Genomic DNA, 25,210 nt, shown 5'->3' on the forward strand with positions numbered 1-25,210 from the left:
GAACTGGTGACCTCTTGTACCAACATATTTTTAAATTGGACCTGCTCATTTGGGCGAGATCTGCAATAAAAGACACACTGTCAGGAGGCACAGAACTCTGCATTCTTCCCTGTTCTACTGTTAAGCTTCTATTGCATGGCTAGGGAGCTCCAGAAATTTACATTTAGAGATCTCATCTGTCTGAGTGGAATGGAATATGGTCCAGTGGGTAGGCTTGAGAAGTTTAAAGTCTCTTACCCTCCTAACCAAGGCCCTCCATCCTCATGCGGCATGGAAGGAAAGAAGCCAGCAGAAAATGACCAGTGCTCTACCCTGAGCTAGAGGGATGCTCCAGGAGGCAGAGAAAAAAATACAGTATAAAATTACTGCACTGAATCAGCTTGCAATCCAGATAGAGGAATAAGGCATAACGTGCATGGGAAAGATTTTGTTTTTTGTTGTTTTGTTTTTTTTGCACACTGGGAACCTGAAGACAAAGATTCTTTGTCTAATTTACTCTTCGCTGTTTCTGTTCCACGGTAGCAGTGGCTCTTTACTACAATGAAATACGGTAAATGGATTGACCTCACATACGCATTAGATGAAGGTTCACTTGGGAATGCACTAATCATCAGAGTAAAGCACTGCTTATGTCTTATAACTGAAGCAGGCTTCTATTTATCTTACATTGTACATTTTGGATTCAAAGCCAACAAGGATTTTAAAAACACCCTCCTTAGTAAATTATATCAGTCAATTAATTGTTCATGGCTATTATATAAAAACAAAAAAAAATTACCAAGCTTCATCTTACAGGTAAGTGTCCTCTTTGCTGGTGTGTCAACGATCAGAGACAACAGATTTTATTTTTTAAAGCAGCTTGCTTGCGATGTAATTTACATATCCATTTAAAATGTGCAATTCCATGGTTTTTCGTAAGTATATTTACAGATTTGTGGAGCACACAATCTAATTTTAGAACATTTTCATCACTCCAAAAAGAATCTGTTAGACATTAAGCAGTCACTCCCCACCTCCACCCAGCCCGCCACTCCCTAGCCCAGCTACTGATCTACTTTCTGTCTCTATAGATTTGCCTATTCGGGACATTTCATTTAAATGGAATCATATAACATATGGTCTTTTTTTCTGTCACATAGCATATGTTCTTGAGGTTCATCTGTGTGAAGCAGGTACAGATAACAGATTTACCCATGAATATGTCTGTCGCCTAAAATAGTAACATTTTCACACCAGAAGCAATTTCCTTCTTTCTTCATGGAAAGGGACATTATTTCAACCTACTGTTTTTCTCCCATGCCTTATTCTTGTTTCTCAAGTAGATTGGAAGCTGGTTACAGTTTTATCATTCATAATTTTATACTTTTCTCCTCAGCTTCATCTGTTTCCATAGGGAGGAAAGCTCTATATTTAGTGAAATCCAATCAAAGAGACTAAAAGAGTCTTTCCTATGTGCGTCCGATACATACTTCTCCTCTTGGGCTTGCAAGGTACATTTCAAGAAATAGCTATGCCTTGAATTTCCTCGCTGTGGTAACAAGTGTTTCCCTATGGCATGGCCCTTTGGGCAAAAGGGCAGAATGAAGCCGTATTGCATGACTCTAAAATTGGTGAGTGGCAGACATCTCAGATGCTCTAGTGCCGTGGTCGGCAAACTGCGGCTCGTGAGCCATATGTGGCTCTTTGGCCCCTTGAGTGTGGCTCTTCCTAAGCCTTAGGAGTACACTAATGAAGTGAATAACAATGTACTTACCTATATAGTTTAAGTTTAAAAAATTTGGCTCTCAAAAGAAATTTCAATCGTTGTACTGTTGATATTTGGCTCTGTTGACTAATGAGTTTGCCGACCACTGCTCTAGTGCAAGCATGTGAAACTCAAAGGCTAACACGGGCCAAATAAACAAAGTGTAAGTTTATGTGGGTTGCCAAAAAAAGAAAAGCTTCCATTTTCATAGAAACATAGGTTTATTTCGATAGAGACATGCTGAATACAAAGGGTTGAAATAAATGAGTCATCGTTAACATAAAATAATAGAACATTTTAATACAAATTAATATTTTTTCTTGAACATTAACTTACCAGACACTGAATAACTGCACAAATTAATAGGCATAACACAAATAAAGCTATTGTTCTCCGAAAGTGAAATATTTCCTGTTGCGCACACCAAACAGGTCAATCCAAGACTAATGACGTGGCCATCGCCTCTAAAATATTCGCTGCTAGTATTAGTGGAGAGAAATGGTGCACCTGCGTGTAAGGCGCTTAAGGGAAATGAATGCAGCATGATTATAGTAGTCAGTCATTAGCGAATGTTCATTATTAATAATTATGTATAACAGGATATTGCAAAAATTACGTTACAAAATTTTTATTGAAACGTTTCTTACATACCGTTATATTGGCTGGGCTGCAAAAATATTCGTTGTGGGCTGCCTGCGGCTGCCGGCCTCAAGTTTGGCACGCTTGCTCTAGTGGAAACTCATAACCTGTGGAGGAATCTCAAAAACAGTCCCAGTAGGGAGAAAAATACAAAGCCGCATAATCTAAATCTTTTATTCTTTGTTTTCCTTTGAAGACTGGCCTGTTTTCTTTGCTTATTCCAACAATGTCTTTTACTATTACTATTATTATTATTTCCTGACTTTTTTAGAGACAGAGAAGGAAAAACATCAACTTGTTTTTCCACTTATTTATGCATTCATTGGTTGTTTCTTATATGTGCCCTGACTGGGGATTAAATCCACAACCTTGGCATATCAGGATGATGCTCTAACCAACTAAGCTACCCAACCAGAGCAAAGTTTTGCTTAGCTTCTGCTATTATAAGATATCGTAGTCAAACATGCTTTTGCTTTTGTTCACCAGCTTTTGTGATTAATCATTTTGGGGACTATAGCAGCCACATTGCTGCTCTCTTACTGACAGCTCTTCCTGTCAAATGCTTGTTGTCCCTTCTCTCTCTGTTCATTTCCATAAGGACCTGGTGCCTCAGAACCCCAGGCTGCTTTCTAGAGAGGGGATCTGGGAAGATGGAAAACTCCAGAAATCTGCCCAACCTCTGAGTGAACACAGGAAGTGGCTCCAAAACTAGGCCTCCTCGTAGGTCTTTCTCTCCACAGGTACACAGTGGCAGGACCTCCTTGACCTTTCCTTTTTGTTTTCTGCTTTGTTTCTGCAGGATGTGGAGCTCCTGCAGGGCCCACCCCTAGACCAGATATTGCAAAGGCAACTGGACAGGTCCTGAGCTTCATTTGAACTCTGGGTTTGCTCAGTTACAGCTTCATAGACCCTCTTCAGTAACAGACATGGCCTCTGGGCCAAATTGATTTGGTTATTAAGGAGATATTGTCAGTGATCACTCACCTCAGCTTTGGTTCCCCCAAGAGAGGGTCTTGGCACAACTGATGTTTACCCAACTGACAGGGCCTTTCTGCATTTCAGCCATCCCAGCTTTTCTTGAAGATGGGGGTGGAGCTGCGTGCCTCCTGGATGAACAGTCAACAGTTAAACTGGTGCCAATTGCTCATCTACTGTGCAGTTTTAAGGGAGCAGCTGTGGGACTGAGGCTATGGGTTCATCTACACATTAACTGTGAGGAGCGTAGGGTACTACCAGCCCAGCTGGACTTTCCCCTGAGCTTCAGAACTTTCTAGCCAGCTGCCCACTCAACCCCAACACTTGGGTGTCCTTTTGGCCTCTCAAATGAAAGATCTCCACACCATCGCCCCCAAATCTCTGCTCCACTGGAACCTTCTCCTTCCCCAGTAAATGGTAGCTCTGTTCTCTCAGTCAGGCCTCAGGCAGCTCATTTTTTTTTTGCATCCACATCATCTGTTGGAAAAATCCTATTGCTACCACCTTCCGAAGACAGTCACAATCCAGCCATTTCTCTTTACCTTCATGCCACCACTTTGGGCCATGCCACCATCATCTCTCCCTGGCATGACTGCCAAGCACCCACCCACCTCGGCCTCTTTATAGTTCATTCTCCTATTCATTATTTTCCCACTCCCCACATTATACTACAAATTCTATGAGGGCAAGTGTTTTTCCCATTTGATTTACTTATATCTCCAGCACCTAAAGCTGAGCCTAGAATATAGTAGATGCTCAATGAATATTAATAAATGAATTACCAGCTATCATTTATATAAATTTCTATAATTGTACAGGTGCTTAGATACATCTGTGGACAAGAAAGAGGTGGGACACAAAGGCCAGAACAAGTGGTGAATTCTACATGTGGGACAGAAAAATTCCTCTTCAGAGGGCAGAAAAGTTGGGAGAGGAAGGCATTTGAGGCCAAATGCACGGAAGCAGGAAACTGCCTGGCACATTTGATGAATTGTAGATAGTACAGAGGGCAAAAGATAAATTTTTATATCTATTTTAAGAATGAGGATATGGAGACATGCAGTCATACTACTAAGACGTGTCGGAGGTGGAACTCAGACCATGGCAGAGGGACCCACTAAAGGGTTTGTCAGGAAAGCGACAAAATCAGGTTTACATTCCATTCCATCAACAGCGTGAAGAATAGATGGAGCAAAGTATCTTTTTAGCAAGGAGAGAATCCAGGGGAGAGAGGGCAGAGTCTGAAAGGGGAAGTAACTGGGGGTAGAGAGGAAAGAAGTCCCCTAGTAGACACTGGGTGTGAGTGGTTAGAAAAAAGAGGTGACTAGGAGGAGTCCCAGGCTTCTGAATGGGGTAATAGATAGATGGTGGAGCCATTCAGTAGGCTAAGAAATAAAGAACAATCTGAGGAAAGAGATAATGAGTTTGGTTTTTAAAATATATAACCTACATACATTTATTTAAGTACAATAGACATATAAAGGAGTCCAGGTAAGTGTACAACTCAATGAATTTTTACCATGAGACATACCCAAGTAACTAGCACTCAGATCAAGTAACAGAACATTACCAGACACCCTTTCTGGGCTTCCTACATGCCACTCCCTACCCCAAGTGTGACCAGGACCCTATGTCTAGTGACATGGATTACTTTGGCCTGTTTTTGTGCATGCTAAATGGATTCATATGGTATGTTCACTTTAGCACCTGGCTTTACACTCAACATTGTGAGATGCAGCATATTGTGTGTAGATCATCCCTTTCATTGCAGTACAGTGTTCCACTGTGTGAATCTACCACAGGTATCCATTCTACTCTTGATGGGTATATAAGTGTTTCCAGTTTGGAGTTATTATAAATATGGCTGCTGTGAAAATCTAGTACATGTTTTTGTTTGTTGGAGAACATATATATGTATTTCTGGTGGGTAAATACTTGGGAGTGGAATTGCTGGTTCATAGGGCACATATATGACTAGCCTTGGTACAAATTACCAAGCACTTTTTCAAAGAGGTTAGACCAACTTATATCCTGTTGGCACCATATGAGAGTTCAAGTTGCTCCATGACCTTGCCAACACTTGGTTGTAGCCAGTTCTGCATAGGAAGAGAAATTTACATGGAGATGTCCAGTAAGCCATTCAATGCAAGTGTTGGAATCTTGGATTTAGCAACATTGATGGAGGCGGGGAGGAAGCAAAGCTCTCAAGAAAGACTGAGGAGGATTATTCAGAATGGTTCCAGAAGCTGTAGGACGATGGGAGGGACTGACAGCACCCAACATTGTACCACGAAGACATAAGCTCAGTGTTGGAAAGAGTCCATCGAATGTGAAAGTAAGAAGTCATTGGTGATTTTCTTTGCCAGCACAGGGCTTGGCCTCCTGCCAAGATGGTGCTCCCTAACCTTCATTGCTACCTTAAAGGGCCAGTTCTGCCCATAGCAGGTAGACCAAAGAGTCTCTGGGAATGAATAACCAGAAGACGAGGGCTCAGGAGAGATAGCAGTTTGGTGATGCAGGTAAGGGGTGGTCTTGAATCTGCCCAGGCTAAAAGATATGCCCCAGCTGGAGTGGTTCAGTAGTTGAGCGTTGACCTATGAACCAGGAAGTCATGGTTCAATTCCCGGTCAGGGCACATGCCCAGGTTATGGGCTCAAGCCCCAGTGTGGGGCATGCGGAAGGCAGCTGATCAATGATTCTCTTTCATCATTGATGTTTCTTTCTCGTTCTTTCCCTCTCCCTTCCTCTCTGAAATCAATAAAAATATATTTTTTAAAAAGATATGCTCCTTCGACTCACACTGCAGCCCATACATAACCTGGTAGACCATTCACCATGTGTAGCATCCTGTAGGTGGTCTTCTCTTGGGTTCTCAAGCCCCTGTGGGCAGAGAGTGAGTCTTCCATTTTAGAAGGCACCTGGCACAGTGCCAGTCCCACAGTGGACACGCAAAAGGGGTTTGTGGAAAGGGTAAATATGTATTATTTAAGTAGAGGCACAACTTGAAGAGGAGTTTTACAATCGTGATGAAAAAGATGAGACCATTCCTTTACTCTGGAAACAATCTGAAAGCATTTGGGGGTAATCAGATCTGATTTTTAGATACGAAAGTGGTTAAGGAGGGACTTTTATTTCCTGCTTTCTACACTCGGGTTTTGTTTGAGATTTATATATAGGCATGTGTTGCTTTCATAATCAGAAAAGAAATGAAGGTGTTTGTTTTGTTGAAAATGAGAAGTGGCGCTTTGGTGCTTTAAACAAGTGCTGTATAATGGGATCTTCTGCAGCGATGGAAGTGCTTTGTACTTGTGCTGTCCAGCACAGTAGCCACTAATGACAAGTGGCCAGTCTGGTAAACACTTGAAATGTGGCCAGTGTGACTGAGGAATTTAATTTTTAATTTTATCAATGTTAGTTAAGTTCAATTCAAATAGCCACCAGAACCAATGGCTTAGGGCGAACCTTTTGAGCTTGGCGTGTCAGCATTTTGAAAAACCCTAACTTAACTCTGGTGCCGTGTCACATATAGAAATTTTTTGATATTTGCAACCATAGTAAAACAAAGATTTATACTTTTGATATTTATTTTATATATTTAAATGCCATTTAACAAAGAAAAATCAACCAAAAAAATGAGTTCGCGTGTCACCTCTGGCACGCGTGTCATAGGTTCGCCATCACTGGGCTAGGGCATTGAATAGTACAGCTTTAAACAATCAGTTTAAGAAGGGGCTTTAACTTATATGTGACTTCATTTCACTTTTCCATGCAATGTATCATTTTGTTGAATTTCTCTTTCTTTTTTTTTAACTTGATTTTTCCTCTCGTCCTCTTGCTCAGCCACACTGGGATTATCATCTACTGAGGTATGTTACAGTAAGTAGACTGGGATTTACTGTTTTCGAGGCTTTTCCTAGCCAAAAATAATGCATAGAGGTATGAATTTTTTCAATGTACTTTTAAAGATTTTTTTTCTGGTTATGGCAATAGCACATTTTATCTGAGCAAGTTCCATGTTTCATTGAGAGAATGCAAATAAACCACGTCTTAATTCAGATGGTGTAATTTTGAATCCAGTACCTTTTAAAACTGGCTCCCCAAAATGGACATCCAGGGAGCCTGACCTTGGATTGGGTCACCCCAAACCCCTGAAGACAACTATAATGGGGTGAACGTTGCCCCTTACATGTCACCAACCATGCAGAAACTTGATTATCTCCAGCGGTCCTCAAACTTTTTAAACAGGGGGCCAGTTCACTGTCCCTCAGACCGTTGGAGGGCCGGACTATAGTTTAAAAAAAATGAACAAATTCCTATGCACACTGCACATATCTTATTTTGAAGTAAAAAACCAAAACGGGAACAAATACAATATTTGTATTTGCATGTGGCCTGCAGGCCGTAGTTTGAGGACCCCTGATTCTAGACCAGGGGTGGGCAAACTTTTTGACTCGAGGGCCACAATGGGTTCTTAAACTAGACCGGAGGGCCGGAACAAAAGCATGGATGGAGTGTTTGTGTGAACTAATATAAACTCAAAGTAAACATCATGACATAAAAGGGTACGGTCTTTTTTTTTTTTTAGTTTTATTCATTTCAAACGGGCTGGATCCGGCCTGCGGGCCGTAGTTTGCCCACGGCTGTCCTAGACTCACAGATGAGTGGCAACTGTGTGCATTAAGGCTGGATTAATGATTCAGTTATGATGTTGCAGTGTGAACGCAGCTGTAGACAATAGTAATGATGAGCACGGTTTTTGAACACAAGCTTTTCCAGCAGTGCTGACCACAGTTACCTTTGACCCTGACTTTTCTAACACTCTGCCTCTCTGGCTTCCCACAGGATGAGGGCGAGGACCCCTGGTATCACAAAGTGTGCAAGTGTGATTGCCAAGGAGGTGCCAATACCCTGTGGTCTGCGGGCACCAACTCCTTAGACTGCATACCAGGTGAGTGAGTATCCCCTCTCCTTGGGTCACCAGACCCTTGGGTTGTCCTTGGGAACATCCTGTTTCTCCTTTCTTTCAACCCAGCTGAATTAAACCCCTGAATGCCACACTCTCGGTTTTCTCTAGTTGGCCTCTGAGCTTCAAATGTCACATGGCCACTGATCCACTAAACCAGTGGTTCTCAACCTTCTGGCCCTTTAAATACAGTTCCTCATGTTGTGACCCAACCATAAAATTATTTTCGTTGCTACTTCCTAACTGTAATGTTGCTACTGTTATGAATCGTAATGTAAATATCTGATATGCAGGATGGTCTTAGACGACCTCTGTGAAAGGGTCGTTCGACCGCCAAAGGGGTCGCGGCCTACAGGTTGAGAACCACTGAACTGAACTGATCTGATGTCCTTTTTAAAGATGGAACTCTTTGAAAGAGATTAATGGATAATTAATTGAAATTAAATTAATGGTAGGTGGCAGGGAGTTTTAAGAACAGCTTAGGCTTTTGAGCCAGAAAGATTAGAGTTGGAGTCCTGGCTGTGTCACTTATTAACTCTGGGACTCCCACTTTGCCCTCTTTCTATCAAGCGGAGGCAACACTTTTATAGGAGAAAAATATGTTTCATTTTCCCCTGTTGCTAGTGGGAGTGGGATTCTTGGGATACCTCTGGAAGGAGCATTTCTAGAGGGCCCCACGGGGGGATGAGATATGGTAGAAAACTTTATTTCCATGGAATTATACCCCTTTCCAAAGTCCAATTTCCCTTAATCCAGTCATAGAAGAAGTTTAGCTGGGGTTTCAGTAGAGCAAAAATCAGAGTCAGTGTCCAGAATTTCCTTTCCACGTTGGAGCAGAGTCCAGTTCAGTAATGGACTTACAGTCCATTAGTCCATTTTGTGTGGGGTCCCATGGCTGTGGGCCATGTGGGCAAATGCAGGGAAGCAGGAGCAAAAGAGCCTCACAAGCCCAGAGTCACAGGAGTCCCAAGAGAGCCAAGACGGGGAACTTATTTGTTTAGGAGATTATGTATCCCAAATCTTCGTGCCCTTGCAGTAGCCACACCCATTCTGGCTGACCAACTCTATCCCCAGGTGTGATTAATAGCAAGCACCTTCACTAGGCCCTCCAACTTTAGTGGGCATGCATCTATCTTCTCTTTGTTGGATCCTTGGGGAATGTAAACTTGCAGCTTCCTGATGAAGCTGCCCAAATGACATGCCTATAATATCTGGCCTTCCCTTTATTCCTTTCCTATCTATACTAGTAAAAGGGTAATATGCTAATTAGACCAGATAGACCATGCATCTTCCGGACGTCCTTCCAGACAAAGCCGTGGTGGCTGTGAGGGCCGAGGAGGGCCTGCAGCCAGCAATGGCAGCAGCACCAGGGTGATGGGGGCAGCAGCTTCCCCTGATCAGCCCAGTCACCTCCTGCAGAGGGAGGCCAGAGGCAGCAGCAGTGGCGGGGTGATGGGGGTAGCGCCTTCCCCTGATTGGCTTGGTTGCCTCCCACAGAGGGAGTGGGCCTAACCTGTCAGTAGGACATTCCCTGAGGGCTCCTGGACTGTGAGAGGGGGCAGGCCAGGCTGAGGAAACCCCCACCAGTGCATGAATTTTCATGCACCAGGCCACTAATCCTATTTAATAATAGACAAACATGGTAATTAACCATACCTCCACTACGCTTCCCATTGGCTAATCAGCAGGATATGCAAATTAACTGCCAACAAAGATGGTGGCTGGCAGCCACACAGCTGAAGCGAACAGGAGGCTTGCTTGCTCCAGTGATGGAGGAAGCCAAGGTTCCCCGCCTGCCGCACCCCAGCTCTGAGCTCCGGATGCAACGATGTTATAATTACAGAAGCTAAACAAACCCCAGATACCTGCTTTCAACCGGCAGCGGGCTCAGAGCTTAGAGCGCCAGTGATTGCAACAGAGTTTCAATTATAGAAGCTAAACAAACCCAGATACCTGCTTTCAGCCAGCCAAGGCCTCAGAGCTGGAGCCAGCTCTCAGCTCCAGTGACAGCTATAGAAGGTAAATAAATCCCAGAATTAAAAAAATAAAAATAAAAAAAAGAGGGTGGGAGCTTCAGTCGCCCGCCAGCCTGAAAACAGCCCTCAGCCCCTCACCCCGACTGGCCAGGCACCCCAGTGGGGACCTCACCCTGAAGGGGGTGTGACCAGCTTCAAACAGCCATCAGCCCCTCACCCAGACTGGCCAGGCACCCCAGTGGGGACCCCCACCCTGAAGGGGGTGTGCCAGCTGCAAACAGCCATCAGCCCATCATCCAGGCTGGCCAGGCACCCAAGTGGGACCCCCACCCTGAAGGGCGTGTGACCAGCCTGAAAACAGCCATCAGCCCATCATCCAGGCTGGCCAGGAACCCAAGCGGGACCCCCACCCTGAAGGGCGTGTGACCAGCCTGAAAACAGCCATCAGCCCCTCATCCAGGCTGTCCAGGCACCCCAGTGGGAACCCCCACCCTGAAGGGGGTGTGACCAGCTGCAAACAGCCATCATCCCCTCACCCAGGCTGGCCAGGCACCCAAGCGGAACCCCCACCCTGATCCGGGACACCCTTCAGGGCAAACCAGCCGGCCCCCACCAGTGCACCAGGCCTCTATCCTATATAGTAAAAGGATAATATGAAAATTGACCCTAACAGCAGAAAGACTGGGAATGACTGGTCACTATGACACACACTGACCACCAGGGGACTGCCCTCCTCAATGCAGGAGCTGCCCTCTGGTGGTCAGTGGGCTCTCACAGGGGGGAGCTCTGCTCAGCCACAAGCCAGGCTGATGGCTGCCAGTACAACAGTGGTGGTGGGAGCCTCTCCTGCCTCCTCAGCAGCGCTAAGGATGTCTGACCGCAGCCTAGGTCTGCTCCCCACTGGCAAGTGGACATCCCCCGAGGACTGCCGGGTTGCCAGAGGGATGTCTGATTGCCATCTTAGGCCCAATCCCCCGGGGAGCAGGCCTAAGCCAGCAAGTGGTCATCCCCGAGGGGTCCCAGACTGCGAAAGGGCACAGGCCGGGCTGAGGGACCCCCTACCCCCGAGTGCACAAATTTTTGTGCACTGAGCCTCTAGTCCTATATAATAAAAGGCTAATATGCAAATTGACCCAACAGCAGAACGACCGGTTGCTATGATGCACACTGACCACCAGGAGGCAGACGCTCAATGCAGAAGCTGCCCCCTAGTGGTCAGTGCGCTCCCACAGGGGGAGCACCTCTCAGCCAGAAGCCGGGCTCACAGCTGGTGAGTGCAGCGGCTGTGTTGGGAGCCTCTCTCGCCTCTGTGGCAGTGGTAAAAACCCCTCAGGGGGTCCCAGATTGTGAGAGCTCACAGGCCAGGCTGAGGGACCCCCCGCTCAGTGCACAAATGCCATGCACTGGGCCTCTAGTTATTAATAACTAGTTAATTACAATGGTATCAATGCTACTGTGCCTGGATAGCCATTGCTGACCAAACAGCAATGTACTTTCCCACATTCCAGCCCCCCACCCCCTCCCCACAATCAGTGGCTTCATATTAGCACCTCCCACCCAAATGAGCAGTGTCCTTACAAAGTGAGGCATTTAAAGGTCGCTGGTTCTCAACTCTCCAGTTCTCCATCTTCCTGCTTGAGAAAATGGATTGTCCCTCAGCCTGGGTGCCCAGGAAATTCTGTGGAGTAGAACCCCTGCCTACCTACCCACAATGGCTCAGTCACCTGAGCGAAAAATAAATCTTTGTTGTATTAACCCTCTGAAATTTCTGGATGGTTTGTTCTGCTGCATAACATGACCTTTCCTGACTAATGTGAATGCCTACCTTCCTCTAAGGCAGGGGCCAGCAAACTTTGTCTGTAAAGGACCAGACAATACGTATTTATGGCTTTGTGTGTCGTGCCTTCTCAACTCCTCAATTCTGCCATTGTTGCTCATTAAACATCCATAGACAACATGTAAATGCATGTGCATGGCTGTGTGCCAATAAAACTTTATTTGAAAAACATGCAGTGTACAATATTTGGCCCAGGGGCCATAGTTTGTGGACCCCTGCTCCAAGAAGTTGTTATGAGGAATAACTCGGATGAGGCATTAAAGCACTTTGTTCTGTACTTGGCAAATTGGACCTCCTTTACTTCCTGCCTTCTAAGAGCTCACACTCTGGCCTTCAGAGGCTGAGGTGGCCCGCAAATATTTGCAATGCTCAGTCCTTTCCAGGCTCAGAGCCTCTTTGGTATGAAACTGTCCTTGCCACCCTCTCCAGGGTTACAGAGCGCCTGTAACGTCATCCACTTTACATAATCGCCTAATAATAGCTCCTGGAGAGACAGGTTTGTGTGTGTGCCTGTGAGCTTCTCTTCATTATTTCATTAAATTTGCATTAAAATAGCAAAGTGTGGGGGAGAGAAGGAAGGAGTCTACAATGGCTTTTACTGCCTCCGTTTTCCTATTTACTAAGTCTTACAAGGGAACAGTGGGGTCCCTATAGTGAGGAAAGCAGTATGTGCTGTTTAGCTCAGTGGGCTTCTCCTACTGGACCAGAGCTCCTGCAGCCATTATGTGTTGGTATGATCTGCCCAGTCAATACTGATGCACCCTCATTAATAATCCGCCCCCTTTTATCATGTGCCTATTATGTGCCAGATACTGATGGGGAGACTAAAATGAAGGCATTGTCTCCATCCTGGAGGAGTTTACCATTTGTGAAAACAAATGTTCTCTTCACTAGAGACAGGAGGCTACTGGAATTCCATTCCGAGGAAGTTCTTTCTAAGAAGAAATTGAAAAGAGATTATTTATGCAGGTTGGATTCATTGACCTAATCAACTGTGAAGCTGAGGAGGGCCTTGTGTTTGAGGAATGTGAAGACAACCAGTCCCCAAAGCTATCTTCCCTACACAGTCATGAACTGGAAGTTCTGAAATCAGAAATTCTTTAGCTTACCTATTCTTTCCCCGCTGTTTTTGTTTGTTTTTCTTTTGTTTTTTATAACAACACAGATATTCCAAGAAAGAAAACACACAACCTTGGTGTTGAATGCTTGATTCATTGGTGTTAATTAGCTTTTCCATGAAAGTCATGTTTCAGGGCAGCAGGACTACAAGCTTCCAGAAGTCAGTTGCCCATCAGTGCCTCAGATCCTTATTAGAACTTCGGTAATGATGTTGGAGTCTGTGGCCTCTATGATTCAAGGCTTTCTGCATACTCTGATTTAGGGAGGAAGAAGAGCCTAGAAAGCACAGGCGGACAGGAATGTCATTCATAGCTGCCAAAATGGAGCTCCCAGATGCACACTGGTTCTTCCTGCCCAAGGGCCCCACCCATAGAGCAGAAGGCTAGGTGCATTGTGGCCTCCTAATCTTCATCTTAACACTATTAAAGATACTCAAAGGTCTGTCTTTTCCACCATTGAGTCAAGATTACCTGGGCACTCTGAGATGCAGGAATAGGGTAGGGAAGGTGTCAAAGTATAAGAAATCCAATGACTCAATGCTTTACTTGTATTCCAGATTCTATATTATATTCAAATTTATATTCTATTCTTCTGTAAATATTCTTTTATATTCTACTACATTGTCAGAAATATTCAAGTCTAATACCCATGCATAATAATATTCACATCTTTCTTGACAAGAATGTCCCTCAGCTCTCTTTGTGTCCCTTTAGGTTAACATCTTTTATAAGCATGTCTGGCCTGAATGCCTACAGATTGAGAAATTATCTACCCAATAAGAAAAGCTAGTATGTTAAATATCCATAGTCTGGATTAGCAGCACAATGTGAATATGCCTTTATCCATCTAAGTATCACATCAGTGCTCATAAGAGCCACTTATGCCACAAACGATTCGGGTTTCTCCTTAAGAGTAAAATTAGTATAGACATAGGCCACTGAGACTTCTGGGTCAGTTAATTTCTACTTTCTCCTTGAGCTCACTGTTTCCTGTTTCTGCAGTTTTCTCTGCTTATTCCCAGTGGCCATGCAAGAGGGGGATGATGATGTTTGTTCATCCATCCATCCTTCATCCATCCATCTGATCAATATCTATGCAGTGCCTACATGTGCAGGCATTCTGCAGGGCTCACAGGACAGAATGGTGAGAAAGACCAACTGGGCTGCTGACGATTAAATAATCACAGGAAGAGGGACAAGTGACAGGTGTAGAGTGCCTGGGAGTACCTAGAATCCTTTACCTAGCTCAGGGTGGGCAGAGATCTGAAGGATGAGTAGAGGTGAAGGGGGACAAAAAGGGGTAGGAATGACATAGGCAGAGGGAACAGCCTCAAGGGAAGACCTCAAGGCCTGCAGGTGGATCTAAAGGCAGCTCAGCCAGGACCATGGAAGGAGGAGGAGGAGGAGGGCAAAAAAGGAGTCAGGAAAAATAATAAAGAAACTGTACTACAGTTCACTCCACAGCACAAAGAGCACAAGGAATGTTACATTTTCTATTTTACCAAGTTCAGATAATCCTAGTTTGAGTCCCCTCTTGTCATGGCCTGCGAAGAATCTAAAGAAAGGATTGTAGAAGGTCCTTTCTCTCCCCTTTGACTACATGAGCCCATACCACGGGCTTGCAAGGGCTGCCTGGGGCAGGGCCTGGGTCCAGGCTACGTAGTAGGCTCTCTGCCCGGCCCACAGCCCCACTCCAAGGTCAACAGCTTCCCCTCTGAACCAAACTCAGTCCTGGGGCCCTTTCCAGGTTTCCTGAAGCTGTTCAGAGCTCAGGGCTCCCAGGCCCCATCCCTGGTCCAGCCTCATCAGAGGCAGCATTTCCCGGCTAAGCTCAGGCCCTTACCATGAGCCCCCACGACCTGACCTAACTTAGCAAGAATCAAAGCCCAGAGCTCCTGGCCATCTCCTCCTCTGGAAAAATCAGCTGATTCCTTTTGAGGCCTAGACCCTCCAAATCTATAAGCCTGGGAGATGCTATGTTGCCAACAGGCTTCTTTCTCAAGTCACACACACACACACACACACACACACACACACACACACACACACACACACAGATGTGCACATTGCTTATTCCATCCTGGGGCAAGGAGAGCCCAAACCTTTAGAAATATGAAGCTGGCCTCTTTCTTAGAGATGATGGGAGCAGGACAGCGTGGAACAGGGGGCTGTTAGATTTCTTCCCTAGAGACTCTTCATCAGAAAAACAAACACGCCAAACTCAAGAAGACATGACTATATTCTCACAATTTCATCCTATCCTACCAATATGAGCTGCTGCTTTTTGGCCAGGCACTATGGGCTTTATACTTTACAAACATTATTTCACATAATCCCACAGCAACTTTGTGGAGGCTAGTTCTACTGTTGTGTTCCTTTCATAGACAAGGAAACTGAAGCAGAGACATTAGCAGTTTGCCTAAACTCACAGAGGGAGAGTAGAATTCAATTCCAGGTTGCACTGGCTCTAAACCGGCAATCTTGACCTTGGCTGCCCATTACAATGACCTGCACTTTTACCCCATACCCAGGTCCTGCCCCAGACCAATGACATCACACTCTCTGGGGGTTTGGCCCAAACACCAGCACTTCTGCAACTCCCCAGGTGAATCACAGGCTGAGACCCATCAGAGAGTCCCTGCTCTGTGCCCTGGGCCAAACCACCCAGTTTCTGGGTTAGCAGCTGGGTAGTTGGAGGCACAAAAGGCTGAGACAGGAGCACTGGACAGCAGCAGGCTTGGGGCTTGCATGCTGAAGGGCTCAGTTTTGGCTATATGGATATGAAGTATCTTTGGGTCACACAGATGGAACTATTCACCTGGAAAATATTCATAGGGCCTGGGAGTCAGGCTTTGGCTCCCAGATGCCTGGTGAAACCATGGGAATGGTGAAATCATTGCTCCCCCTGGACAGTGTGGGCAAGATCCATGTCTGGACAAGTCTTCACAGGCCTCCAAGGCCACTGCCTCTGGCCAGGTCCCTGCATGTCTACAGCCCACAGTCTTAACTGTTAGATGGGTAATTGGGAAGAAATGGCAAGAGATATGAGGGGAAATAGAGAAAGATAAAAATGCTAAGAATAAAGTTCTTGGAGAGGTGGCGATGGCTTTTCCTTCCCTCTGCTCCCTCCCTCCAAGTTGGTGGCCCTGGAGTAAGAAAAGGGAGGTTTCTTCTGAAAACAGGGGAGTTAGAGATATCCACAGTTAGAATTTAAGTAATCACAAAGGCCCAACTGAAAGCCAGCTTTCTAACACTGGAGCCTTGTCCCTCTATCTGGTGGCCCAAGTTTGTCTTCCTGGTTGGAGGCGGGTGGAGGAGGTGGAGGAGCCCTCAAGGCCATGGGCACTAGGCCCATGAATCCACCAGCCAACAAAATGCCTTCTATGGTAGGCTAAGGCTTCCACAGTGCACTTTGATAGTGTGCTTGTTAAAAATTGGCCACTATGGGAGTGAAATCCTGGAAACTGCATTCTTAAGAAGATCCCTTGATGATTTGGCCACACAAGGCATGAGCGTGTAGCCCATAAAGCGTTCCTGTTCCCTCTCCCAGGAATTGACATTTTAATAGGCCCCTGAAGCCTTGGGTACTTGATCAACTACAAATGCTATACCTTCACCCCCAGCCCCATTGAGCTGCAGCTACTGGTGGGAGTTGGACCTATTTTTTTGATGCATTGGGTAGAAGGGCTCTTACCCCCACCCCCCACCCCCAGGGGTCTAAAGCTGTTCTTTTGTCTTCAGCCTCTGGAGGCAGGGCTGAAGACATTCTGGAGCCTCAGGATGGCAATCAAGCTTTTTCATGCTTCATTCAGTTTCACTGACTTCTGAAAATTATTCTCTAGAAAGAACTAAGCTCTCATTTACTATGTAAGACTAGGGGCCCGGTGCACGAAATTCGTGCACTGGGTGTGTGTGGAGGGGGGAGTGTCCCTCAGCCTCGCCTGCCCCCTCTCACATACTGGGAGCCCTCAGGCGTTGACCCCCATCACCCTCCAATCGAAGGATCGGCCCCTTGCCCAGGCCTGACACCTCTGGCCTAGGCGTCCTGCCGGGGCAGCGGGGACCTGCAGTGGCAGTGGGGGGTGCCGTGATCGCGCGGGCTCTGCCCCTGCCCATGCAGGATGCCTCTGGCTGAGGCGTCCGGCCTGGGCAGCGGGGACCCGCAGCTGCAGCGGCCCCACGATGGTGGGCTTCGCTTTAGGCCCAGGCAAGGGACCCCTAGCTCCCGGGACTGCCAGCTTCGACCGTGCCCAGCTCCCATCGCTGGCTCTACCCCTACTTCCTGCTATCACTGGCCAGGGAGGAAAAGGCACCTGATTCTCCGATCATGGCTGGGGGGCAGGGCAAAGGCGGCCCCAGGGCCGCCTTTGCCCTGCCCCCCAGCTCTTAGCTCCCCCCTGGGTTTCCGATCACTGTCAGTGGCAGGGGGCTTCTTCCTGCTTTCCCTTTCGCCTCCCTGCATTGTGCCTACATATGCAAATTAACCGCCATCTTGTTGGCAGTTAACTGCCAATCTTAGTTGGCAGTTAATTTGCATATAGCCCTGATTAGCCAATGAAAAGGGTAGCTCGTATGCCAATTACCATTTTTCTCTTTTATTAGTGTTGATGATGATGCCCCAGGAAATATATTCAGCTCTTCAATATGAACCCAAACTTACACATGGAAAAATAATTTGATTTACCTTACTGAAGTTTATCACTCACAATCAGAAAACTAGGAGAATGTATTTGCATAAGCTTATTTATTTCCTACTAGTGACCTGGTGCATGGATTCATGCACATTGAAAGGAAATTAATTAGAAGGTGGCCTGCCAGGCAGGACTGGACAAGACGGGCTGGGCATGCCCTGGAACCAACCTCCCACTGGAGCCAACCTCCCACGGTCCCTCCCTGGTCTGCTGCACCTGGGGTGTCACCGGGGCTCAAAAGGCATCTGCAGAGTGAGTGGGGTCCCTCCGGCAGTTGGGGTCCCTTGGCCTGGCCTGTGGGGATCAGGCCGAAACTGGCTCTCCGACATCCCCTGTGGGGTCCTGGAGTGTGAGAGGGCACTCTGCAAAGTTGCTGTCGTACAGGGTGTGGAACGCAAACGCAAGTGTGCAGTAATCCAGATTTGGAGCCGATAGCACCCCAGCAACAACATAAGCCACGGCCGAAGGTGGAATAGTGCGGCCCTGCAAGGAATTGGGCTCCCTGCTCTCTGGTTCTGGGGTGCATCACCCAAGAACCGCCACTGTCAAGTCACTGCAGCTTGGCAGCTCTTGCATTGAGCGTCTGCCCCCTTGTGGTCAGTGCACGTCATACCTACCGGCTGGTCAGGTGGTCGCTTAGCCTTTTATATATATACTAGAGGCCCAGTGCACAAAAATTTGTGCACTCGGGGGGGGGGGAGGTCCCTCAGCCTGGCCTGTGCCTTCTCGCAGCCTGGGACCCCTCGGGAGATAACGACCTGCTGGCTTAGGCCTGCTCCCAGGTGGCAGAGGGCAGGCCCAATCCCTAGGTGCAGCCCCTGGTCGGGCTCAGAGTAGGGCCGATTGGGGAGTTGGGGCGCTGCCCCCTGTCATGCACAGAGCAGGGCGGATCGGGAGGTTGCGATGCCACCCTCAGTCACGCTCAGGGTAGGGCCGATTGGGGGGTTGGGGTGCCGCCCCCGTCACACTCAAGGCAGGGTCGATGGGGAGGTTGCGGCGCCACCCCCTGTCACGCACAGAGCAGGGCCAATCAGGGGGTTGGGGCGCTGCCCCCTGTCAGGCACAGAGCAGGGCCCATCAGGGGGGTTGGGGCTCTGTACCCTGTCACGCACAGAGCAGGGCCAATCAGGGGGTTGGGGCGCTGCCCCCTGTCAGGCACAGAGCAGGGCCCATCAGGGGGGTTGGGGCTCTGTACCCTGTCACGCACAGAGCAGGGCCAATCAGGGGGTTGGGGAGCTCCCCCGTCACGCACAGAGCAGGGCGGATCAGGGGGTTGGGGCGCCGCCACTGTCACACTCAGGGCAGGGCTGATGGGGAGGTTATGGCTCTACCCCATCACACACAGAGCAGGGCCTGTGGAGGGGGGGTTGGGGCACCGCCCTCTATCACCCACAGAGCAGGGCCGGTCAGGGGGTTGGGTCGCCGCACCCTGTCACACACAGAGCCACAGGGCGATCAGGGGGTTTGGGTGCTGCCCCTTGTCACACTGATCCTGGTGCCGGGAGGCCTCTCAGCTCTGCTGATCCCGGTGCTGGGAGGCCTCACGGCTCCGCTGATCCAGTGCTGGGAGGCATATTACCCATTTACTATATAGGATAGAGGCCTGGTGCACGGGTGGGGGCCGGCTGGTTTGCCCTGAAGGGTGTCCTGGATCAGGGTGGGGGTCCCCACTGGGGTGCCTGGCCAGCCTGGGTGAGGGGATGATGGCTGTTTGCAGCTGTTCACACACCCTTCAGGGTGGGGGTCCCCACTGGGGTGCCTGGCCAGCTGGGTGAGGGGATGATGGCTGTTTGCAGCTGGTCACACACCCTTCAGGGTGGGGGTCCCCACTGGGGTGCCTGGCCAGTCTGGGTGAGGGGCTGAGGGCTGTTTTCAGGCTGGCGGGTGACTGAAGCTCCCAACTGCTCCTTTTTTTCTTTTTTTTAATTCTGGGCCAGCTTTAGCTCTGGCTCCAGCTTTGAGGCCTCTGCTGCTGAAAGCAGGTATCTGGTTTGTTTGGGTTCTGTAATTGAAACACTATATCAACTCCAGCTCTGAGACCCAGGCGGGCTGAAAGCAGGTTTCTGGGGTTTTGTTTAGCTTCTATATTTGTAACAATGTTTCAAACTGCAAGCTCAGAGGCCGGCAAGGCAGGTGGGGAACGTTGGAGTCCTCCGTCACTGAAGCAAGCAAGCCTCATGTTCGCTTCAAGCTGCCTGGCTGTAGGCCGCCATCTTGGCTGGCAGTTAATTTGCATATCTCGCTGATTAGCCAATGGGAAGGGTAGCGGACATACGCTAATTACCATGTTTCTCTTTTATTAGATAGGATAGATAGGAATTTGGTAGAAACTGGGTTTGGTTATAAGTAAAAGGCCCCCTAAATAGTGGGTTATTAAATTAGCTTTGTTTTGACTGACATGGTAAAAAGACTAGGGGTAGGGATTTGCTTAAGGATAACAGGGCTGAGGTCTCTGCCATTCTCTTGGCCTTACCCCATGGTGCAAGATGGCTACTGTTGCACCAGCCATTAAGTCTTGCTTCTAGGCAACAGTTAGAAAGAAGGGGCAAGCAAAACCTTACCAGAAATCCCCAGCAAACATCCTTTTATATCTCACTGGTCAGAAATTGTATCACATGACTTCTAACTGCAAGAAAGGCTGAGAAAGATTATTTTTGTAGCTGGCTACATTGCTGTCCCCAACAAAATTAAGGTTCTTTAGTGAAAAAGAAGGGGAGAATGGATACTTGGATGGCAATTGGCAGTCTCTGACCAGGTAAACCAACACTAAATGTGAGAGGAAAATACATGAGAAACAGCAGATAATTAACATATAAGAACGTGCTTTGGCTATTCTTGAGAAAAGCAGTTCCTTCCTACTGTTCTTTATTCGAAATTCACTCAAGCACATTTCACCTCCCCCCACCCCCATTAGACTAGTGAGACAACTGCAATTTACAAGGGGGAACTCAGTCTCAATATATAATTGCCTTCCTGCCTCTCACCATTGTTTTTTTCCTTATGATTGCCATCATATGCTGCCCAAGAATAATTAGGGACCTTGATGTCATCAGACAGGATGGCTGATGTATTAATGAGGAAAATAAAGAGTATGGCATTCAAGTATGACATTTCGCTGCAAACCTCTTAGTTTTTAGGTCTGTTTGTGAAGGAGGTGAAGTATTTCTCAAAACTACCCCTAACCACTGCCATGCTTTTACGAATGTCCTGAATCTCTATAGCAATTCCTTTACTTCATCTTCAGATGGGATGGTTTGATTTGTCATTTCGGTCTGTTTGTTGAGTATTGTGATGCAATCTGAATGTTTTGATGGGCAGTGTTTTTCCTTTCCCAGAATGCCCCTATCATAAACCCCTGGGTTTCGAGTCAGGAGAGGTTACACCAGACCAGATCACCTGCTCCAACCCGGAGCAGTACATGGGCTGGTATTCGTCGTGGACTGCCAACAAGGCCCGGCTCAACAGTCAAGGCTTTGGGTAAGCAGGGATGGCAGCTCAACTGATTTTTTTTATGTGATTTGAAAAAGTAGGTCTTTGTAATAAATGAGTGAAGCAAAATGAGTGATCACTTAGTGTGATGACTGCTGTGGAGGAGATAGAGGAGATACACCTGGTCCATTTGAAGCACCAGGGAAGAGCTTTCTAAGGAAAATGTATTTAACCTGTGACTTATAGTTAGCCAGGTGAGGGGTGGGCACAGGATACAGCAGGTGTAAAGGCCATCAGTAAAGACCACTTAAGGGCATGGATAGGGACTGCAAAGAAGGCCAGCAAGGTTAGGCACAGGCAAGGCAAAGTTGGAGAGGCAGACAGAAATCAGATCACGCAAGTCCTTTAAAATCATGCTAAAGAGTGTGGTCCTCACTTTAGAGATAATGGGAGGATCCTGAATGTGCATTAGTTAGAATGCAGGTTTGTGCTTCGGTAACAAATAACCCCAAAGTACAGAGATTTAGTGTAGAGGTGTGTCTCCTGCTCATCTAATAGCTTCATTAGGTGGTCTAAGCTTCTTATGGCATCTGGGTGCTATCTGGGGTCCAGATTCTTTCTACCTTGTTGTTCTGTCATCCTTAATATGAAGCTTCCCATCTTGGAAGCTAGCTCCTCTAGCTTCCACTGTCACATCCACATTCTAGTTAATAGAGAGAAAAGGAGAGCAGAGCACACACACTTTTCCTTTAAGGATTCAGACAACCCTATTGGCCACTTCTGCCCATATCCCATTGACCAAAATTTAGTCTGATGGCCCCACCTAGCTTCAAGAAATACTAAGAAATGTGATCTGTTTGGTGGCCATTTGACCAGATAAAACTCAGCGGTTCTATTACCAAAGGGAGAGGGGAAGACAATTAGCAGACTCAGAGAAATTTGAAGTTGGGGAGTATCACAATCATATTTGTGTTAAGAAAAAAAAAATCTGCCTGGCCGGTGTGGCTCAATGGTTGAGCATCGAACTATGAACCAGGAAGTCACAGTTCGATTCCTGGTCAGGGCACATGCCTGGGTTGCAGGCTTGATCTCCAGTGTAGGGTGTGTGGGAGGTGGCCGATCAATGATTCTCTCTCATCATTGATGTTTCTATCTCTCCATCTCCCTTCCTCTCTGAAATAAAAATATATTTTAAAAAAGAAAATAAAAAAAATCTTCTGGCTCCTGTAGGGAGAGCTGTGTAGTCTGGGGACAAGGGTAATCCAGGGAGACTAATGAAGCTATGGTGGCAGTCCAGGCAACAATTGAGGGCTAGTATGGTGGCAGTGAAATGGAGAGAAGTAAATGACTGACAAACACTTGGAGATGGAGCCGATAGATGGATTGGCTGTTTGAGGTGACAGAGAGGAAATGGTCAAGGATGGCTCTCAGGTTGTTGGCATGAAGACCTGGAAAGACAGGGGTTGCATTCAGAGAGATGTGTAGCACTGAAGGAGGGGTTCGGGTGGGGATAATTCATAACTCACTTTTGGACTTGTTTCATTTGAGATGCTCTGGCATCCGGGAGACGTTGACTAGCTAGCAATTGGTTCTCAGGATTTGGAATTCAGAAAAGGTTTGGGGTGGAAGTAGAAAGTCAGAGCCACCTGAGGAGCAAGTCTGGAATTAGAAGAGAAAGCAACCAAGGACTGAGTTTTGAGAAGCTAATTAATATGCAAAAAAAGTGGGGGAGCTATAGGTTTCCACAATTTATGAGGGATAAAGCTAAAAAAAACAAATCACTTCCTCAAGGTTGGTTAGCTTGTAACTGTCAAAAGTCCTCCCAAAGCCACTCATCTCACTGTTCTGCACATCGTAGACACTCCCTAAAAGCCACGCATGACAGCATACGAAGGAGATGCAGATATGTATTAAGGGAGTGATGAGTGATATTAAAGAAAAACAAAAGATTCATGGTGAAAGAAACATCAGGAGAGACTAATGAAAAGGGAAGGGGGCTGATGAGTGCAATAACCATGCATTGAAGAAAGACATGCTCAACCACGCCCCGAAGATAATTTCAGCTCCATTTGAAGGCATTTCTTTGACAAATTAGTTGAATCTGACAATTTTTACTTGGGTGGTAGAGGTGCAAGGAGAAAGAGGATGTCACAGAGGCTGGGCACGTCTTGGAGACAAGCCTCTGGGTGCTTCACAGATTGTAGCTCAACCCAAGCTTAGCGGGAGAGGGGGCTCTTCAGGTGTTGGCATCTCCTCAAAAGTCAGTGTTTCCAGGCTCTTTGGAGGCACTCACAGGGAAAGCTCCTGCTGATTCTCTGTGTCCCTGGCAGGTGTGCCTGGCTCTCCAAGTTCCAGGACAGCAGCCAGTGGTTACAGATAGATCTGAAGGAGGTCAAGGTGATTTCAGGGATCCTCACCCAGGGTCGCTGTGACATCGATGAGTGGATGACCAAATACAGTGTGCAGTACAGGACCGATGAGAGCCTGAACTGGATTTACTATAAGGACCAGACCGGAAACAACCGGGTAAGTCAGGCCTACCCCAAATCACCTTAGCTCACACTCTCTGGGACTCTCTTCTTTGCTGTCTCCCTGTGTTCCCGTCACCGCCCTCTGTCAGAGCACTGACCCCAAGGCAGGTGTCTTTCTTGTTATATCCCTGGTGCCTAGTAGATTGTCTGCAAATGAATGTCACTCTTGCATGCAGAAGAAATCTTTGTCTGAATTCTCATACCATCATATAGTTGCTTGAATAATCAAAGCCAACTATCTGGGCTATTCCAAATTCATCAGATTGTTGAACACTTTGCTGCATAGGTCTGACATGATCCATTACTGATGCAGGTAGGCCCTGTTCCATTGATGTAGATATGGCTCCTCCTTACTACGGATGGAGACCTACAGCTGGGAAGCTCTGGACAACCCAGCAAGTTAGTCACTAAACTACAGTAATGTTTAAAACGACTCCAGCTATGCAGACGAAGAGGCCCTTAAACTTTTATATGCCACTAACCACTGAGCACCAAGACCCAACTCTTGTTCATCATAGACTGAACACAAGTCTACCTACCTATCTATCTCTACCTATATCTACCTATCTATAATGTATATTTATGAGAAACTAAAAATTTACTAGCTATTTGGAAATACTAACTGCCCTTTTGCCTGTGAGGACTTCTCCCAGTTAATTTGGACATTTAACCACATTAAGTAGACACGTGCAGCTGAAAATCAGAAGGCTTTGTACTCTCTGATGCCAATTTGTATAGCAAGAACATTCATGGGTTGAGATTTTAAGGAGTTTGAACACAATAGGTAAAACCAGCTTGATACTTGGACATTTTGTTCCAATTTTGTTCTTATTGGCTTTTCAAAAAGATTTGGGAATTCTTTTCAAGCACTGTGCTTCTGAAGGCCTTGAGGTTCTTTGCAAAGTGCCCGTTGGGTACTTGTGCAATCTGGAAGAGCCTGTTCCATCCTCCCTCTGCACCTGGCTGCTGCCTTGAATAGGTTCAAGGGCAAATAGGGTAGATAAGGGGATGTGGGGCATTATTATTGGGAAGAAGGGTAAGATAATGCATATGAGGTCCTTCTTGTTTTGTGGATGGATGAGGTCAATTTTTTTTCTGAAGATAATACCAGAAGGGAATGAAATGTTCTGGTGACATCAGGCAGAACACTATGACTCTGGAAAGATTGAAAAGAATAATTTCTTTGGAAATACAGCCAAACATCCACTGCACCTTTTATGCTTCACCCACTGCATCATGCCATATTATATCCTGAAAACCACAAAACAAACCCTTTATCTCTATTCTCTGGGTACTGCCCTCCTCCT

At 46.8% G+C, this 25,210-nt stretch overlaps 2 protein-coding genes across 4 annotated transcripts in view; one reads left to right on the forward strand and one right to left on the reverse strand.

Annotated features, from left to right (window-relative positions):
• The window catches only part of RS1 (retinoschisin 1), a 39,623-nt gene that overhangs the window by 2,374 nt on the left and 12,039 nt on the right, over window positions 1-25,210 (forward strand). For all 3 annotated transcript variants that reach the window (XM_059679848.1, XM_059679847.1, XM_059679846.1), the window contains exons 2-5: window positions 7,199-7,224; window positions 8,201-8,306; window positions 21,279-21,420; window positions 23,703-23,898. In XM_059679848.1, coding sequence (XP_059535831.1) covers window positions 7,199-7,224; window positions 8,201-8,306; window positions 21,279-21,420; window positions 23,703-23,898 — 470 coding nt within the window. The remainder of the gene's footprint in view (window positions 1-7,198; window positions 7,225-8,200; window positions 8,307-21,278; window positions 21,421-23,702; window positions 23,899-25,210) is intronic.
• CDKL5 (cyclin dependent kinase like 5) overlaps window positions 13,333-25,210 on the reverse strand; it is a 188,129-nt gene continuing 176,251 nt past the window's right edge. Inside the window, exon 20 of the mRNA XM_059679845.1 lies at window positions 13,333-13,529. Coding sequence (XP_059535828.1) covers window positions 13,426-13,529 — 104 coding nt within the window. The 3' untranslated portion in view covers window positions 13,333-13,425. The remainder of the gene's footprint in view (window positions 13,530-25,210) is intronic.

The sequence above is a fragment of the Myotis daubentonii genome, chromosome X (genome assembly GCF_963259705.1).
Source record: "Myotis daubentonii chromosome X, mMyoDau2.1, whole genome shotgun sequence".
NCBI classification, from domain to species: domain Eukaryota; kingdom Metazoa; phylum Chordata; class Mammalia; order Chiroptera; family Vespertilionidae; genus Myotis; species Myotis daubentonii.